The 18,802-nt window shown below is 66.5% G+C and overlaps 2 protein-coding genes across 3 annotated transcripts; both read right to left on the bottom strand.

Moving 5' to 3' along the window:
- Positions 1-2,678: 2,678 nt before the first annotated feature.
- Positions 2,679-6,465, bottom strand: LCNL1 (lipocalin like 1). Of its 2 annotated transcripts, XM_013058491.2 has the most exons (7): positions 5,382-6,465; positions 4,847-4,986; positions 4,350-4,423; positions 4,069-4,179; positions 3,663-3,764; positions 3,419-3,444; positions 2,679-3,159 (listed from the first exon to the last, which is right to left on the bottom strand). In XM_013058491.2, exons 1-6 carry the CDS (start codon positions 5,478-5,480, stop codon positions 3,419-3,421), a joined length of 552 nt encoding a protein of 183 aa, XP_012913945.1. In that variant the 5' UTR covers positions 5,481-6,465; the 3' UTR covers positions 2,679-3,159. The 2 variants fall into 2 exon arrangements, with proteins under 2 accessions (XP_012913945.1, XP_012913946.1); XM_013058492.2 differs by having other exon boundaries at positions 2,679-3,444.
- Positions 6,466-6,562: 97 nt separating this feature from the next.
- Positions 6,563-9,747, bottom strand: PTGDS (prostaglandin D2 synthase). Its single transcript, XM_004756902.3, has 7 exons — positions 9,548-9,747; positions 8,753-8,892; positions 8,582-8,658; positions 7,824-7,940; positions 7,590-7,691; positions 6,997-7,022; positions 6,563-6,711 (listed from the first exon to the last, which is right to left on the bottom strand). Exons 1-6 carry the CDS (start codon positions 9,659-9,661, stop codon positions 6,997-6,999), a joined length of 576 nt encoding a protein of 191 aa, XP_004756959.1. The 5' UTR covers positions 9,662-9,747; the 3' UTR covers positions 6,563-6,711.
- Between the last annotated feature and the right edge of the window lie 9,055 nt (positions 9,748-18,802).

Below are 18,802 nucleotides of genomic sequence, written 5' to 3'. Positions count from 1 at the left end.
TCTCGGAGTTGCTCACCACGACGTGTGGCAGCTCTGGGATCAAAGGACCAAGGCCTGGCCAGGGTTCGTGAGGGAGCTGCCACGCAGACCCCTCCCAGGGGAGCCTTCCGAGGGGCAGTGTCCGCCAGTGGACAGCAGCGTCCTGAGAACTCGTGGGCCAGAGGCCCCAGAACACCAGGACCAGGTTCCCGACCCTCAGAAACTGGGGGGATGCTATATGCTTGTTTGCTTTAGGCCACTGAATTTGGGGTAATTTATATTCAGCAGTAGGCCACGAATGCATTTATCTCTCCTGTCTATTGGCCAGTTCCCCCAGAGGTCCACAGGGCAGGCCTTTCTGTCTGTTTCTCCTGCCACAGCATTGCCAGAGCTCAGACACTGCTTGGCACAGAATATTCAGTAAATATTGTGGAGGAAGGAGTGCAGAGTGGGGAGCGGCAGGAGGGTGTCCGCAGGGGTGGGGTGGGGAGTGCTACCATGGATTTCTGTGTGCAGAGCCTGTGTTGAGCACCATGAGAGGCCGCTGAGGGCTGTAGGGGTGGAGGCTGGGGGACAGGAAGAAGAGCAGAGGGCTGCTGAGTCCCTCTGGGCAGAGCTGATGGACACGGGGCCGGGGGCTCAGAGAGCAGGGGAGAGAGCTCAGGGCGAGGAAGGAGGGATCGTGGCTGAAAGCAGGTGGTGAGTGTGGAAACAGCCTCCCCTGAGGCCGCTGGGCAGGGGCGCTGCTTTGCTATATGAACTGGGACAGACGTGGCGGAGGCTGCCCTGCCTCTGGCGGGGGACCATCTCCAAGGATATGAGCGTGGAGTCCCCGGCCCCGAGGACCGCTCGAAACATCAGCCCCTCCAGGCACAGTGCTTGGGGCCTGGACAATGTTTCCAGGAAGAACGGGGCAGGCTGAATGACGGCCGGTCAGGGTCAGCTTCTGTGGGGAAGGGGCCTGTGCGGTTGTGGGTAGGGGCCTTGAGATGGGAGAGTTTCCTGGCGCATGTGAATGCAGTCCCAGGTGTGCTGAAGAGAGAGGCAGAGGGAGGTTTCACCAACAAGAGGAGAGGCAGTGTGGTCAAGGGGCCAGAGGCCCCGCGTGACGCAGCTACCAGCCGCTGGCCACCACCTGGAGGTAGAACAGGCAAGAAGGCTTTAGTGGGGGTGTGGCCCTGCCCGCCCTGCGATCTTGGCCCAGGGAGCCTGGTTCTGGCCTCCAGAGCCACGAGAAGGTAAATGTTAGGTTTTAAGCCACCAAGTTTGTGATAAGTTGTCACAGGATCCCCAGGGAACTAGTTCAAGACCAGGAGCAGGGATTCGTTGCAAAACGTGAAAAGAAAACCGAAAAATCTAAGTTTAAAAAATTACACAAATATCTGGACAACGTGCTGGATCGCAGGTCTTCAGCCCCTCAGGCCTCGTGCAGGGCTGAGTGAACTGGGTGAGGCACAGGTGGGCAGCCAAGGGACACGGCTAAGGAAGGCTCCAGCCACAGCGCCGGGGGCAGGGCAGCCAGGGCTTGGCGTCCCAGAGGCCTAAGCAGGGGCACACAGGGTGGCATCTGAACAGAAGATTCCAGCAGAGCAGAGTGAGCCGACCTGGCGGAGAGCCGGGGGGAGACGCCCCAGGCAGGAGCCACACGCATCTCGGCTCTGTGGCCCCCTCGGGGCCACCTTGTTCGAGGGACACAAGCCGGTCAGCAGGGCTGAAGGAAGGAGGGTGTGTGGTGGGGTCAGAGGAGGGCCGGTCGGGGACAGCCTCCTTGGCCAGCCGGGACTTCGGCCTTTCCTACCAGTGAGATCTGGGTCTTCTGGGCAGAGACCCGGCTGCGGGCTGCCCCCGTGCGGAGTGAGCGGGCGGTGCAGGGCAAGACTGTGAGCCCCAGGCCGGTCTGCAGGTGCCTGGCCGGGAGGTGGGGGGGGACGGACGGACGGACGGACAGCCCTCCTGGGATCCAGAGGCCCCGTAGGGCTGCCCCGCCCCAGAGCGGAGCCTCTCTCCGAGGAAAGGGTGTCCAGAAGGCCACGAGGGGCAGTTTGCCTCTCCCCACTCCAGATCCTTCCCAGGAGGACTTCCCACACTACTCCCCAGGAGAGCAGGCACCCGCCTCTCCACTTCAAACCCTGGTGTTGCTGCCCTAGCGCCCTCCGCCCCTTCTTCTCCTGTCCCCATGGAAGCCAAGTGACAAGTGACCGGCCCACCGACCGGCTGATGTGTCTCCCGGAGCTCCGACAGCATCTCCCAGCGGACGCCCCTTAGGTGGCCAGATGGCACCTTGTCCAAGAGTCGGGAGCAGAGGTGGGTGGGTGGGTGAGCTCACAGGTCACACATGTGGGCAGAGACTGGGTCTCTGGACCCTCCACACACTCGTCCTGACCCCCAGGGCTTCAGTTCCAGACTGGGGTCAAGCTGGGGCCGGGAGGAGACCGAGGCAGGCCCCTGCCTCAAAGCGCCCACAGAGGGGTCAGGGGCTGGCCGTAGGTCAGGGCAGCAAAGGCGGGGGCCGGGGCCAGGTGCCGGTGCAGGTGTGGAGGAGGCTGTTAGGGGCTCTCAGGCTGTGGGGGCTCTTTATGCCTGTCACATCCTACCCCAGAAGGACCCCAGTTAAGGCAGCGATTACGGCAGCGAATCTGGCAGGACAGGGTTGAGGTTTTATTTTAATTTTTGAAGATGTTATTTATGTATTTGTCAGAGAGAGAGACAGTGAAAGCAGGAACACCAGCAGGGGCGCGGGAAAGGGAGAAGCAGGCTTCCTGTGGTGCAGGGAGCCGGATTCGAGGCTCCAATCCCAGCACCCTGGGATCCCGGCCTGAGCCAGAGGCAGATCCTTAACCAGCTGAGCAAGGGCCACACCCCAGTCCAGGGTTGGGAGTTGGCGAGTGGCAGGGGAGGCCCCGGGGCGTCCCTGTGGGTCTGTGTCTGCGTCAACTTTCCTCCAGCGGAGCCCAAGCTCCCCCCGGGGCTAAGGGCCGGCCCACGCCAGCTGAGCAGGGCGTCCCCCCCGCCCCCGCCCCCGGTCAGAACCCCGTGGAAGAAATGCACAGCCGTGGGCTTCAGGAGATGATTTATTGTGCCGGGGAAGGGATAGCGGAGAGAAGTGGTGTGCGCTCTCTGGGGGAGGCCTAGCGTGCAGAGCGTGGGCCCCCACGTGGGTGCTCCCGGGCCAGGTCCTTCCTTGCAAACAAGACAGCAGGCGGAGCTGGGTGAGCACCATCTTCTTGCCTCCTGCCTGGGCCCAGGCCGAGGGCCCCCACTCTGTTCCTCCCCACTGCTGCTTGCTGTCCCCCTTTGATTCCAAGGCACGGTCCCCACCTTGTTCCCAGGATGAGGACCCCCACTGTGCAGCTTTTGGCCAGGAGGGACCCTGGGGCATGGGGCACGGGGCACTGCACGGTCTGGGGAGGGGTGTCCAGGCCTGGCCCTGGGTACTCACCTAGGAGAAGGCGCCAGCACACTGGTCTGTGGGAGAGAGTGGGGCCTGAGGAACCAGCCAGGGCCCCTGCCCCGGTGGGGGGGGGGGAGACCCCCAACCCTCCCTGAATAACCAAGCCTTGCAGCCTGTGCACGAGCACCGAGCACCGTCTGGAGGGCACCATCTGGCCCGCCCCCCGCCCCCCCGTTGGAGTCTGGGGTCTCCCGCAGCCCTGAGCCGGCCTGGGCCTGGGGACGGCTCTCACCTGATGAGGGCAGCAGGGCACCCTGGCTGGGGTTCAGGCCAACTTGGGGCGCCAGCTGCTGCATCTTCTGGGCGCCCTCAGGAAACAGCTCCGGGGCGCGGGCTGAGGGCGGGGAGAATGCGTGAGCAGAGGGGTCAGGCGGGGGTGGGGGCTGGTCTGGAGGAGGATGGGGGGGCTGGGAGGAGGGGCTGGGTGGGGAGGGGTCCGGAGCCCTCTACCACAGACACAAGGGTCCCAAGGAGACACTGGAGGACAGCGGGTCCCCCTGCGTGAAGTTGGAACTTGCGGCAACGTGGACAGCAGTCCCAACCAGCCTTGGGTGCAGGGCTCCTAGAGGAGAGGCCTGTGCCTGGGGACCAGTGGGGGCGCAGGGGTGCTGGGAGCACCTCCGGGCTGGGCTGCCCACCGTAGAGCTGCAGCCAGACGCTCCTGACGCCCTCCTTCTGCGCCTCCACGTACAGCACTGCGAAATGCTTGTAGTCGGTGGACACCACGCGGATGTCCGTCTGCGCCAAGGCTGGAGGGCAAGAGCCGGCTGAGCCTGCTGCCTGAGGGGGGGGTGTTTCCCACCCCCACGCCCCCACGGCCTGGCCCCGAGCCCTCCTGGGACCCCCCACCCCACGGCCTGGCCCCGAGCCCTCCGGGCCTCACCGCCCGCTCACCCCGCACGGGGGCACGTGCTCTCACCAGTGTCGCTGAACTGCCCATCCACAGCACCCTTAGTGAAGGTCGTGTCCACCTTCTGGCACCCGCCATCAGGCCTAGGGTGGGGAGGAACCACGGCGTCTGAGCGTCCTGAAGACACTCCCCAAAGGCATGGCAAAGCCACACCTTGGGCACTGCTGATCACGCAGGGTCAGCCGCAGCTCAGGCCGCCTGGCGCCCCGAGGCCCCCCTCACCCTGTGCTCAGAGGTGAGAGACTCACCCAGGGGCTGGGGACCGGACAGACAGTCAGGAGACGTGGGGTCTCCCCAGCAGACTCCCACATGCAGACACAGGGACAGGACTCCTCTGGGGCTGGGACACGGGCACAGAAATCTGAGCCCGCTGCCTGACTGCGCGGGGGGCCTGGGTCCGAGTTCCTACGGAGTCGGGGACGCCTCTGGTCCCAGGCGGCTCACCTCTGGCCTCACAGTGGCAGGTCTAAGGCGCAGACTGAGGAGGGGCTCATGGGGTCACTTACGTAGAGTACCCAAACTTGAGGGCCAGGTCACCGTTTGCCAAGGGGGTCACCAAGACCACGGGCATCTTCAGGTTGTCCTTGGTGTCTAGGAAGCCCTGGTCATCCGATGCCACCCCGACCACATACCAGGTGCCCTGGAACTACAGGGAGGGTGCAGGAAGAGCTGGGGGACAGCCCTGCGCCCACCCCAACTCTGACCTAGCATGGCGGCCGGCGGCTGCCACTCCTCCTGATGTGAGGCCTCGGGAGTGGCGGTGGGCACCAGCCACAGACCGAACCACAGAGCGGCCTGAGGGGCTGCTGTCCTCCCCCACCTGGCCCAGCCCCAGCTGATGGGGCAGGCGGATGGGGCTCTCTCCCCTGCCCCCCCCCAGTTTGAGCTGAGCCTGGACCAGAGAGTGCGGGGCAGGCTTGGGCTCTTCTGGCCTCCAGCCTCTCTGGGCAAAATGCTGGCCCCTGGACCTGGATGGAGAAGCCAGGGTGGTCAACCCTGAGGAGAAGGGGATGGGTCTGGCATGGGGGTGCCTGGGCCCACCTGGCTGGCGTCAAAGTTGGGCTGGATGGGGACCTCGGCCTGGCCTGGTGACACCCCGAGCAGGGCGAAGACCCAGCCGGCCACCAGCAGGTGCAGCATCCTGGACGATGGTTCTTCGCAGGACAGCTGAGGTGGCCTTTCCAGCCCAGGCTTTATGAGCCCTGAATGCCCTGGGGGGCTGGCCTGCTGGCCCAGGACCAAGCCCACTGGGATTAGGCTGGGATCTGGTTGTCCCCCGAAGGGACCTGGCCCAGTAGGGTGCTCAGAGACCCGCCCACCCCCCGGTGGCCTTTCCTCCTGAGACTTCAGATCCGGCCAGGCCGGGGGAGATCTTCAGACAGGTTTTCTGAGATGTCTGCCCCCAGCTCTCCACTCGGACACACACCCTAGTCCCCCTCCTCCAGGAAGCCTGCCAAGAAGCTCTCAGCCTCATCTCTGGGCCTCACAACTCTTGGTGCCTCTGGAGGGCCTGGCTGAAGTCTTCCGGGGCAGGGGGCGCTGGGGGGCGAAATGTGGGGGCTGCTGCCCACTGTGAACCAGGGGGGCACAGGGCAGAGCAGGGCTGGTCAGGGAGGCCGTGCTCTGGGGCGCCAGGGGTCTGGTGAAAGTGCGGGGCTGGAGGACAGAGGACAGGAGGCCCCATGTGGCTGGAGGGGATGTGAGGGCGTCCCGTCATCAGCCTGCCCAGTCCGTCCCAGTGTGGGGTGTGTGGACAGGGGGACCACCTTCCTCTCTGTCCTCTGGGTCCCTGATCTCCGCCCAGTCTGAGGTCCTGACCCCACGTCTTCAAAAACCCGGCGAGCGCAAAGCTCCCCGGGCCCTCGGGCCTCCAGACTCGGAGTGAGGGGGCAGCTGTCCAGGGTGGAGGAGGTGACCGGCTCCAGCCCAGAAGCAGCTGGCTGGAGGGGCTGTGGCGAGGTCAGAGCCGTGGTGAATTGGGGGAGGGCCACGATGGGGCTGCTCCCTGCTTTGGACCCGCCCCACCGGGAACAAACACTAGCGGCCCCTCGCCCACTCCTCAGGGGGTCATGAAGAGCCAGGCTCAGAGACTTTCTGGGAAGGTCTCTGGGAGGGAAACTGAGGCCCAAAGTGAGTGGGGTGTGGTCAGGTCCGCAGGGAGAGGGCCAGAGCCAGGCTGTGGGCAGCGAGGACCGCAGAACAGATGGGCAAGAGCTCGATGCTGATTTGCTTCTGGAATTTATTCTCAGAGCCAGGAGGACGCCTGAGGGGGCAGAGGTGGGGGCAGGGAGGAGCCAGGGCTGGGGGCTTCGGGGTCTTGGAGGAGAGAGCAGAGCAGGGCAGATGGCCGGGTCCTGAGGGCCGGGGTCACCTGGCAGAGAGAGTGGGGCCAGTGGGTGGGGCAGGCAATATCGCCCCCCCCTCCCTGGCCACAGGGAGCTTCTCCAGGAACCCCCTCCCATTGACCCCACCAGTTCCATTCCCAGCCTCCAGTTCCTCTAACCCCCAGGAATCTCGTGAACCCCAGTGGAGCCCCTCCCCCTTGGGCAGCCCCTTGTGCCTGGGACCACCCTTGCATGGGGGTTGGGGGGTGCGGGCGCTGGCGGTGTGAGTGGACACTGCTGGGTGAAGCCAGCCCCCCGCTGGCCACACTCACCTACTTGTGCTCCTCCATGCATTTATCTGCCAAGAAAGACCCCCAGGGACTGTGGTCAGTGCCCCAGGCCAGGGCCACTTTCCCCGCCCCCTCTTGGCAGCCCTGGAGAACTGGTCTAGTCGAGCACCCCCAAAAGTGCTGAGTCCATCACACTCCTCCAAGGGGGGAGGAGCCCTGTCCTCACTTGAGCCCTGAGCAGGCTGCCTGCCTCAGGGAAGTCCTGGGCCCTGAGCCCCGGTGTGTTCCTGTAACACCCCCCCACACACCGGTTCTGTTTCTAGTGCCCGCCTCCCACCATGCTGGGGACCCTGTGTCCTGAGGGCTGACCAGGGGCCTGGAACGCCAGCTGCTTGGTGAAACTGGGGAGGTGTGGGGGGGGTTCCTGCCGAAGGAGTACCTTCCTGTGTCCCGCCCAGGGGCTGCAGGCCAAGGTCTGGGGTGAGAACAGGCTGCCTCCAGTCCAGAGGCCACAGTGTGCTGATCACGGTCCGTGGGCGGTCTGGCCGGATGCACCCCGCCCCCGGAATCAGGACACTGTCTGCCTCAGATCTGACCTTAATCCCCATCCCCATCAGATTAGCAACCCCCCTTACCGGTCTGCGGCAGGAACACAATGGTGTCCTCTGTGAAGCCCTGGGTCTTGGCAAAGGTGCTGAATTTCTCCTTTATCTCGGCCCTTGGGGTCTGGGTGCGGCCTGCGGTGGGAAGGAGAAGCCGCTGGCCTCTGGTCCGGGAGGACCCAGGCGGCCCCACCCCCGCAGCCTGGGAAGCCCCCCAGCAGGCAGCCGTCTCAGGCCGGACTGTAAGTCCCGGGGTGGGGTGCGTACTGTAGAGGGTGGCCATGTGGAAGTCCCGGCCGAGGCCTTTGGTGCCCGCGGTGTAGAGAAGCGCAAACTCGTCATAGTCTGTCGTCACCACCCACACGTCGTGGGTGCTGCCCCAGTCTGGGAAGCCGGGAGGGAAGCCGGGTTGGGAACCCTGATCCCAGACCTCCGGCCCACCTCTGCCAGGGAGGGGTGCTCTCTCCCTGGGCCTGCTGTGGGAAGGAGCCGGGGAAGACCCCCCTCCGAGAGAGACAGGTGGCCAGCCCCCAGCTTCCCGCCCAGACAACCCTGAACTCTGCAGGTCCACTGTCCTCCAGCCAGAAATCCAGGAGGTCAGCAGACACACAGGGTCAGAACATTAGGGGTCACGGTGCACCCACAACCCCCTCGGCCAGAAGTGGGAAGAATAGGAAAGATTTCCCAGGGGGAGGCCGTCCCCAAGGAAGGGGGTCAATGGTGGGGTGGGGGGTGAAGAGGCCCCTGGCCCCCTCCTGGGCTGGGAAACCTTGGGGAGCAGTGAGGGAGTTGGGGGGCTACCATTATTGGGGGCAGGGAGGGGCCTGGAGGTCAGCCCCAAAGAGGACCCAGGGCCCGAGAGAGGGTTCGTGGACCCCCCCACCCGAGCCTGGGCAGGTCCAGGCCAGACCGTGGGCTAGCAGACCCCCGTGGAGGGGCCACCAGCCCGCCCTCTGTAGTGCTGGCGCTGGGGGGTCTCCCGGTGGGAGCTGGACCCAGGGGGCCCTTGAGGGGGCCCCACTCACGGGGGCTGGTGTAGCTGTAGCAGCCCGGGGTTCCTGCCGGCCGCAGCAGCAGGGTCCGCGTCTCACACTGTTCTTTCCTGGGGGCAGGCCACGGAAGGGGTCAGGGGTCAGGCCAGGGGCTGTCCCTAGACCGTGGCCCTGGGGCGGGGAGCACCCGGCCTGCCGCCCCACCTGAGGAAGGTGGAGGTGAGGTTGAGGCCTCCGTCTGCAGTCGGGGCCACCACGGACACGCACATGGACAGCGCGCTCTTCTTCTCCCGGAACCAGCTCGAGTTGGAGGCGAGGCCCGAGGTGTACCAGCGCCCCAGGAACTGCGGCGAACGGACCCGCGCGGCTGGGCCAGGACCCTCGCGGGCGGGCCCCGCTGGCGGCGGGGGGTGGGGCGCGGGGAGCCGGGGAGCCCGCGCCCGCCCCGCCCCTCCCCTCCCCTCCCCTCCCCTCCCCTCCTCTCCTCTCCCCTCTCCCCGACGGCCTCCAGTCGGGCCCCGCCCCCCCCACGTGGGCCCGGCTGGTAGCGGGGTGGGAACGGGCGATAGAGGCCGCCGGGGCGTCCCTGGAGGGGGCTGGGGCGCGCGCGACGCTCGGGTTTGCGCGGCCGGCCGTGCGGTTGGCCGGCCCCGTCGCGCGCTCGCACCGCGTGACCCGGGACCCAGGTGGGAACGGGCGCCTGTTCCCTCGGGCGTCGTGAGCTCGGCGGAGAGGGGGACGCGCCGGGATGGCGCGGGCGCGCGTGTCCGCACGTGGCGTGTGCGCGCTCACGGACGCGCGTGCTTCCCTGCCGGCCAGGGAGCCGCGGCTCTGCTCTCTGGGTTGGCGACGGCCGCAGGCCCGGGGACCGGGGCCCTTCTGGTCAGCCTCCTTCTGCTCAGCTCCCTTCCCAGGAAGACAGCTCGGCCCCAGAGAGCGCCCCCCTCCCCCAACAGGGCCCTGTGCCGCCCCGGGGGACTGGGCAGGGGAGCCCCTCACCTTGTCCTGTTGGAAGTTGGGCTGCAGGGAGACCTGGGGCTGAGCCCCCGTCTGCAGGACCCCCAGGACCCCCAGCAGGACCAGTCCCATCTGCAGCGTGTGCAGAGCGGTCATTGTCCTGGAGCTGAGTGTGTGACCAGGGCCTGTGATGCCAGCCGTGCAGAGGGAGGGCGGCGGCAGGAGGAGCAGAGGCCACTGGAGAGACCCCTATATATGGGCCTGGCTTGGCCTCCACCCAGGGCCCAAGGACAGCCCACTGGAGGCTCGTGATGCCTGATGCCGTGATGCTGGGGACGGACAGGGCGCTGGAGGCCAGCTGCAGCCTCGCCCCCCGCAGGGCTGCTTATGTAAGAGGCTCTGACCATGGCCTGGGCTCTGCCACCTGCCGCTGAGCAAGGGCAGAGGCTCCTGTGAGGCTGGTCCTCTCTCCAGTCCCAGAGATGCCGCTCTGAGCATGTCTGACCTGGGGCTGGGACCCCTCCCACAAGACCTCCCATCATTCTCTCTCACTGCCCAGGGACCCTGGGAGCGCGGGGGGGGGGGGGACTTGCATTGTATGAGTTTGGTTCTGAAAGGCCCAGTGGGCTGGATGGTGACAGCCCAGTTGGGCCGCAGTAACCAAGGTAACCAAGTGGGTAACCAGGCGTGCTGGGGACAGTTTCCCCCACAGCTGGCTGCTGGGGCTGTGGCTGGGGTCCCCCTGGGTACCCTTCTCAGCCTGGGGCCCCCCAGCCTGGGGCACAAGCCACTCTGTGTGAGCTTCCAGTTACACTGGTCCTGCCCGGCAGTCCGGCCGTGAGTGCCACGGGGGATTCAGGCTGTTAACCGCTGCGCACAGAGATGGTGTCTCGCTGCCCGCAGAGGCCTCCCTGGGTGGACAGGCTGTCTCTGAGGTCCTGCGCCCTATTGAGCCCTCACAGTCATCCCAGGCCGGCGGGGGCTCAGCGCAGGGCAGCTCTGGCCACTGTGAGCAGGAGAGCGTCTTGGGGGAGGCGAGGAGGCAGGGCCCTGGCCCTGGGAGGGGAAATGAGGCAGGGGGAAGAGTTCCTGTGCGGACACGGACACGGAGAGTTGGTGGCTGTGGTCGGGGGTGGGGAGACAGGGGCTGGTCATCTGCAGACACAGGCCCAGCCCATTCGGGGGGGTGCAGACCCCCGTCCCAGGGCTTCTGCCCAGAAGCTGGATTCTTGGCAGCCCTGGCCTCTGACTTTGGACCGGCCCCAAGGCTGTTCAGAAGTGATCAAGGGGGAAACGTGGGGTCAGGTCAGCTCCCTGAATGGGACCAGCATGAGCACGGCCACCCACCTTGTGAGGGCAGGAGGGCGGGTACCAGGACCAGGGGTCCTAGCAGGGTGGGGACATCTGTACCGCAGTCCCCACCAGCTTCTGGCCCTGGCTAGCCCCTTGCCCTGGGGCCATTGCCGGGGTGAGGGGCTGAGCCTGTCCTGGTGGGACTGGCCGAGTCTCCCCTTGGGAGGCTGGGATCTCAGAAATCCTGGAAAAGCAAGTGCGGCAGTTCTGCGGAAGGGTTGAGAGTGCTCTGCGGGTGGAGGGGGCTGGGCAACCACGGGTCTGGAGCCTCTTCCCCCTCCCCGCACCTTTGTGCTGCGGCCCTGACATCCAGGCCAGGGACGTGAGGTGCCCTCCCTGGGGGGGGGGTGCAGACTGGAGCACCCTAGGGGCCCCTCAGTTGGGCAGCCTTGGGGGGCAGCTGGGTGGGTTCCTGAGCTGGCAGGGGGCTCTGAGCAGAGGTGGGGTGAGGTGGAGAGACAGGAGACACCTGGGAGGGAAATGGGAGTGTGGGGGGCGGTGGTGCAGGGGAGGGGGCGGCGGTGCAGGGGAGGGGAGCGGCGGTGCAGGGGAGGGGGCAGAGGCTGGCCTAAGACTCCCACCTCCACCCTGGCTCCTCGAGTGCCGTCCACAGACTGGGCTGTGGGACAACAGTCCGTCAGAACAGGCAGGATTTGGGGTGCTGACCCCAAGACTCTGCAGTGCCCCTGGGCTGTCCTAAGAATCGGCCTGGGAGTTCCCTCCAGGATGGGACAGGGGCAGGAAGAGGACTTTGAAGGAAGGCCTGGGGGACAAGCCTGCAGCCCCAGGTGGGCACTGGGCTGGCAGCCCTTTGGCCTTAGGGAGGTCTGTGGCTCTCTGTGTGGCCGGGCTGCAGGTCCCTTAGCAGCCCAGGATGCCGTGAGACAAGGGCATCTCCGCCAGTGGGGAGTCTACGCCTGGACTGAGGCAATAAGTTGACCCAGGGCGGTGGGACCCAGAGTCGGGGGGAAGAGGTGACCCAGGACGCAGGATCCTGGAGATACGGGCCTGAGCAGCTCTCATCTGGGAAGGCTGGGCTAACCTGCCAGGAAGGGCCCTTGTGACCAGACCCCCGGGGGTCCCACAAATCCTGGTGGGACGAGGTCCTCCTGAGGACAGAGTGGCTCCCGGGAGCCCCTGTGTCCCGTCCTCAGACCCAGCGCCAGGGACCGCGTCCTCCCCCGCCATTTCCCTGGTGGGAAGCCGCAGGCCAGTTGTCCCCCCCCCATGCCCCTTCTCCCCCAGACGGCCACGAGCAGTGGGCCGGGGAGTGCTGCCGGGGTGGGCGTGGTCCAGAGGCCTGAGCCTGGGCCTCGGTTGCTCGGTCCCCCTATGGCCCAGGTGGCCTTCCGTAAATACGGTGGAGGACGCGGCCTGACCTCACACCCCCTCTCATGGAGGCCCCTGGGGCAGGGCCGGGTGGCCGCTCTTGTCTGGGGTCTCTGAGAGTGGGGTCCGGACTCCGGGGGGTGTGGTCTCCTCCAGGAGACCCTCCAGGCCACCCAGCAGCTCCTGCTGGGGCAGCTCAGCAGACAGCTAAAGGAGCAGGGTGACCTGGTTGGGCAGGGACAGGGGGATCCTGGCTGGTGGCCACCTTCCTGAGCCTCAGCTTCCCCATCTGTGCGGAGGGCCTCAGGCCCCTCCCTGCCCTCTGCTCCGGACCTCCTCAGGCCCTCCCACAGGGGCCCCTCCAGGCCCTCACCCGTTCTTTCCTCAAGGTGACCCTGAGCAGAGGGAGGGGTGGTGGAGGCCTGGGCTTGCCCCAACCCAAGGGCCTGAGGGACAATTTCGGGGCTCAGGAAACAGGTGCCACAGGGTCTGTTGGGCCGGCAGGTAGAGGAGGCGGGGGAGCCGGGACTCCCGGGACTCCCAGGCTGCGGGGGTCTGGGTGTGTGATGGAGATCTGGGAGGGGGAGGGGGCGTCCAGGAGCCGCCGAGCCGCTTCCCTGCCTCCTCCGCAGTCACAGGACTCCCCTGCACTCCTGCCTCCCCCCGCCCCCGTTCACTGTGCTCGGAGCTGAGCCCTATGTGGTCAGCAGCTCTGAGCTGGCTGTCTCTGCTGCACCGGGGGGCCCCTGCTCAGCTGACATGGGGATGGGGGATGGGGGGTTCGTCCGTGCTGGACGCTGGTGCTGGGGAGGCCCCTCCTGGAGACCATGTGTGGCTTGGCGGGTCTCAGAGGGACAGGGTGGGCGTGGCTGACAGTGTGCGTTCCTGAGCCCGTGGCACGGGAGATGGTCTCTCGGGGGCCCCTGCCAGGCCCACTGCAGCACCCAGCTCGCTCAGGACACAGAGACAAGGCTGAGCACCCCCGGGGCCCTGCAGCCCAGGCGCGGGGCTGAGGACGGTCTCCTGCCTGAGGACAGCTGGGGCAGGAGGATGCTCTGACGGCAGTGGCTTTGGGACACGGGGTTGTCAGGAGTTGGCCTCATCTTGGAGAGGTCCTCAAGGCCATTGCTCTGCCTCTCGTCTGCCAGGTCGGATAGAAGCTGGCGGCCAGGGCCTAGGCTTGACCTCATTCTTCGGGGCCGGGGGGTGGGCCACAGATGGCTCTCCAGGGCTGAGGCTGTCCAGGCGTCCTGGTGACTTCTCACTGACCTGCGGCTCACAGTGTCCTCTGGCCTCAAACAAGGACCTCACAGGGACCTGTGGACCCTACCCACCTTCTGCTTGGCAGTCAGCTCCCCCCAGTCTGTGAGAAGGGGCCTTGAGGGGGGCCCTGAGCTGCTGAGCAGGGGTGGCCACCCTGCCACGCTGCCCCAGGGCTCACCCCCCGCAAGATGCTCTTGCTTTGGGAAGTGTTGAGGAGGCTGGCTGTTGGGTTCTCAGAGGGTTTAAGTCTGGAAGAGGCCGTGCTCTGGCTCAAGGAGAAGCTGCTAGAGAGAATCCCCCAAGGCCTTATCCCCTTCCCGGGAGATCTCCCCAGATGCCATCAGTGGCATCTCTGGGCCGTACTGGGACCGAAGGCCACCTAGGGCAGGTGGCCAGGAGCCAGCACCTGCCTAAAGCAGAGAGCTGGGGGTAGCGTGGTTAGTGCCTCTGGGTCAGGCACCAGGACCCAAAGAGGAAGGGGGGGGCAAGGTCCAGCTCAGAGCTCCTCCCTGGCCAGGAATGCTCTCTGTCCCTCCCCTCTCTGACTCCCAGGCCAGCCCAGCCTCCACGGCCACGCTGGGAGAGATAGCTGCCAGGTTGCCAGGAGTCTGCAGAGAGGGGACAGGGACAGAGAGGGGCCAGGACAGGAGCCGTGCAGGAGAAGTGCGGCCTGCATGGTCTGGGCAGAAATCCAGAGTCAACCTCATGTGGGGCCCCTGAGTCCTGTCTCGACCTTACATGGAAGGGTGGCTGTCCCGTGGGGACCCTGGGTGAGGCTGTGCCTCGTTTCCAGACCCCGCCAAAAGATGGTCAGGCTAAGCTGAGGCCATTCCGGGCCAGCAGGAAGCCAGCGCTGGGGGCTGCCCCGGGAAGGGGTCCGGCTGCCGCCGTGCTCCCGCACACCCCCGCCCCCCATAGCTGTGACACTCAGCACCAGGGCAGATGGCTTCCAGAAGGGTCCAGCGAGGCAGTAGTGGTGGGGGCCGGAGCCTGCCCATCACCTGTGTGAGGCCTGGGGGAGAGGGCCTTGGGCGGGTTAACAAATAGGCCCTCCTGGGTCCCCGTCAGCTCACCTGGGCGTCCCTCTTCGCAAACACCCAGAAGGCCGAAGGACAGTCTTGGGCAGAGCCTTGCTCATTCAGGGACCCAGTGCAGTCTCCTGATTCTGGAAGATTTCTTGGCTCTATCACGGGGCCGCGTCAGGCTGGTCCCGGCGTCCACAGGGGTTCCTGGTCCCAACAGAGGAGAGCTGCTGCTACGGCCCAGGGCTCGCGTCCTTGGTCTTTGGCTTAAGCCAGCCCCTGAGGTGGGAGCTCCTGCCTTTCCCTGGGGGCCCAAGGTGACTCCACGGGGAGGCGACCAGAGTTCCAAGCAGGCCCAGCACCAGGGCGGTCACCTGGAAGGCCTGGGGAGCTCTGGGCTCTGTGGGGCCGGGCAGCGGGCACCCTGGGCATGGGCACCCATCATGGCACCCGGGGAGGCCCTCCAGGGGCCTGCATGACCCTGCTCCCCGGGCTCCTGGCCGGCCTCTGCTAGATGCCATCCACGGTGGCTCTGTCGGTCCTGAGAGCCCAGGACCGCGGCCGGCCATCCAGGCGAGGGGCCTCAGGGTTAAGTGAGAGGCGAGGACGCCCCACTCCCACCCGGGCTAGAACCTGTGCTCTGGGAGCCAGCTGTGGCCTGGCCTGCCGCCCTCGCCCACCCCGCGGGTCACCGGGCAGGCGAGCTGGCTCCTCCTGGCACCAAGCATTCATTTCTGTTGGGGGAGGAGTGGGGGACAGAAGCGCCTCGGGGGACAGGCACAGCAAGGCCTTGTTGGGCAGTGGAAGGAGACTCGCTCGAAGGAAAGCAGCAGCCCTGTCTGACAGCCGCTGGTCTCGGGCCTGGAAGTGACTCTGGCCGCGGTCTCCAGCGGGCGGGCGGGACCCGGCCATCGCCAGGGCTGACCCTGCCTCCCCTTCCACGCACCTGCCCTCCCAAGGGGGTGTCCCGGCTTCTGGCCCGGTTCTGCTGGAGATCTCGCGTCTGCACACCCCGGCCCTGTCCAGGGGCCAGCTGGGCTCCCACCCCGGGGCGGAGGTGGGCCTGGGGCGAGGACTGGCTGTCCTGGGGGGCACGTGGGAAGGAGTGTCCTGGGGCCAAGGGACCCAGGTCGGGCCTGCTCTAGTGGCAAAGAGAAGGGACACTGTGGGGGGCCTCCCAGCCCCAGAGTTAGAGAGGGCGGTGGTGGGTCTGCAGGGGCCGGGGGTCAGGAGGTTGGGAATGTCCGCCGTCTTGGCTGAGCGGGCGCAGGAAGGGAGTGAGAGGTGGAAAGGCGGCGCGGGCTGTGGCTGCAGGGGCGGGGCCGCACGGTGGCTGTGCCCCGGGCCCGCGGAGCCAGGAGAGCTGAGGTTGCGGACGGGGAAGAATGAGGACAGGGAAGGGGCGGCCGGAGCCATGAAGGGGCCCAGGGGAGGCTGGCCGCTGGTCAGAGGAACGGAGGTCACAGGCGGCGCGTCCTGGAGTCTGGCTCCTGGGCTAGGAGGGCACAGGCCGTGCCCACTCCCAGACAGAGGCTTGTCCTTTCCCGTGTGGGAGCGCCGGTCGCGGAGCCCAGCTGTCCTGGCCGTGCCTGGGGCTTCGCCTGGCCACGGGGCAGGGAGGTTCAGCCTTGGATGAGCCCAGAGCCAGAAGAGCGCTGGGGACGGGTTGCGAGGGGCGAGGCTGGGAGGCAAGCGGGACTAGAGGCCGCGCCGCCCAGATGGAGCCCGGGACCGCGCGGGGCGGGGCTGGCGCGGCTGCGGCCTGGGCCCGGGGGCTCTGCTCCAGGTCTCCGGCGGTGCTGCGCCTTGTCACGCCACTGGCTGTTGGGGTTTCGGTCTGGAAGGATCTGGAAGGGGGCGTGGACACCCTGAGGGGCACGTGTGGGGCAGCCGTCCTGCCCGAGTCTGGCCAGACCAGGGGAAGAGCTTTGCCGGGTGGGGAGGAGGCGGGGTCGTTGGGCTTCTCCTCGGATCTGGGAAGGGGCGAATCACATCACGCTGGGTGGGCAGCTGCTGAGGGGCTCGTGAGGAGAGGGTTCTGGAAGGCGGCAGCCTCACGTGCCCCGCAGGCCGGGGGATGGGTGCCTTGCGGGTGAGGCCCCGCAGGCCCAGACCCAGGCTCGTGCCAAGCCCTCGAACGGTCTCCCGCTGTTTCCGCGGCCCAGGGCGGACACTACGGAGAGAGGCCAGCTACGGCCACGGTCACCTGTCCGGTGTCAGGCCCAGGACAGCCTCCCCAGCCTCCAGCTCTCGCTGGTCGTCAGTGCTGCGGGGAGGCGGCTCCCGGGCTTCCCAGGGCAGCGTGGGCTCTGCCCATCCCCAGCACCCATGGGGCAGCAAACGGGAAGGTCACGATGTCCTCCCAGCACTTAGGAGGTGAAGGCAGACCACAGCTTCAAGGTCATGGTCCCCGTGTGAGGACAGCAGGGCCGGCACCTCTCCCGGCCCAGGTGGAGGGAGACCTTCATCTCTGCCCAGACAGGGTTCCTCCTTCCCTCCTCCCAGACTCAGTCCCCAGCCTCTACCTCGGTGTGGGGGTGCTGTGCCCTTGCCTCACTGTACGCACCCCCCCGGAAGTAAAGAGGTCTGCGGGGTCAGGGCTCTGAGCCCTGCAAACCAGCACCCGGCCATGAGGGAGAGGGCTGCACCCTCCCCTCCTGTGCCCGTGCCCAGGCTCTGTCCCGGCCCCTCTCCGCCCCGCCCTGCAGCCCTGAGAGCGCACGGACTTGGCCATCCCCAGATGGCTCCCAGCAGGACCCTCTTGGGCGCCCGTGGCCCCACACTGGGGCAGCCCCCTGCAACCGGAGCAGCCCTGCAGCGTCTTCCAGTGCTGGCCCCGCGAGGCCAGTGGGGACCAGAGAGTGGTGGACACCATGCTCAAGGGCCCCATTCACCAGCTGCCCCTCAGTCCCTGAGGGCTTTCTGGGAGGTGAGGCCCAAAGCAGGCCCCACAGATGCGGGTGAAGACCCCAGGGGCAGGGCGCCGTATCCTCCACCCTGAACCCCAGGAGTGGAGTCCGCTCCCAGGGACAGCCCCAGGCCTCCCCCCAGCGCCCCAGCCACCAGCCCCAGGAGCAGCTTATGGCCCTCCTCAGTGAGGACGGAGCCAGGGAACCCTGCTGACGTGCACAGATGCTCCAGGGACATCGGCTGCCCAGGGTCTCAGAGGGCTGGCAGCTGAGAGAGTGGAAAAAACCCAACTCCCAGTTAATCCACACAAACCCAAGAAATAAAATAACTTCCTTCAAAACAAAACAGCTTCCTGCCAGAGCATTCCTGCCTGCTACAGGCTGCACGTCCCACGGGGAGAGCTTCCAGGCGAGACACAGAAGAGATGTTTCAGAATAGAGGGATGGAATGTGCTCCTGTGTGTGCCCGCGTGTGCCCGTGTGCATGTGGGTATCTGTGCGTGTGTGCCCGTGTGCCCACGTGTGCCGGGGCATGTGTCTGCACATGTGCCTATGTGCACGTGTGTGTGCATGTGTATCCGTGTGTATGTGCACGTGTGTAACATGTATGCATGTGTTGCATGTACACACACACGTGTGTGTGGGTGCCCGTGTGCCTACATGTGGTAGAGATGGTGTTTCAGTGCCACCCCCAATAGCCTAGGAACCTTAGTTAGCTCACCAGGGAAGGCGGGTGTGCGGTCAGACCCCCACTTATGTTCCTCGGGTCACAGTGTCCCCAGGATGTTCCCAGGGAGGCAGAACCAACAGCTCCCCTTCCCAAGCCCCACTCCCATTTCCAGTCTGCCGGGGGGACATCAGAAGTGGTCTCCGGACGGCCGCCTGGAGAAGACCCCTGGGTCTTCCAGGAGACCGCGGGGAGTGGGTGATGCTGGACACGCTGGCACCCAGCCCTGGGACGGTGCAGACAGAGCTCTGGCCGCGGGCACTCTGGCTTCAAAAGCCTTCTCCAGTGAGCCCAGTCCTGAGGAAGGAAGGGGTGTGACCATGCGGGTGCTCTGGGTGCTGGGCAGGGAAGGCTGGTGAGACCCTCACACTCCCAGGCTCTGTGCTCCCGCAGCTCCCAGTCAGCTCATGTGGGGGCGGGCTGGGGGCATGTGGCCCGCCGGCACCGAATTTCCCCTCCAAGCTGGGCTCTAACCCCTTCGGCCCCACTGCCTGTCAGAGGGCCCCGTGGAGGGGGCAGCTTGGTCCTGGAGGCCTCCTCCAGCCCCTGTTCCTGGGAACTTGCCCCCTCACAGAGCCCCCCCCCAAGCTGCACCCCCCTCTCTTCCCAGCAGAGGTGTCCCAGACACACAGAAACGTGGACACCCCGGAAGGAGGTCCCATTCTTCCCCACACGCCAGGATGAACAAAGGGAT

This window comes from Mustela putorius, unplaced genomic scaffold, assembly GCF_011764305.1.
Source record: "Mustela putorius furo isolate JIRA1106 unplaced genomic scaffold, ASM1176430v1.1 tig00000596_pilon_pilon_pilon, whole genome shotgun sequence".
In the NCBI taxonomy this organism is placed as follows: Eukaryota; Metazoa; Chordata; class Mammalia; order Carnivora; family Mustelidae; genus Mustela; species Mustela putorius.
This window is presented reverse-complemented; position numbering and strand designations above follow the sequence as displayed.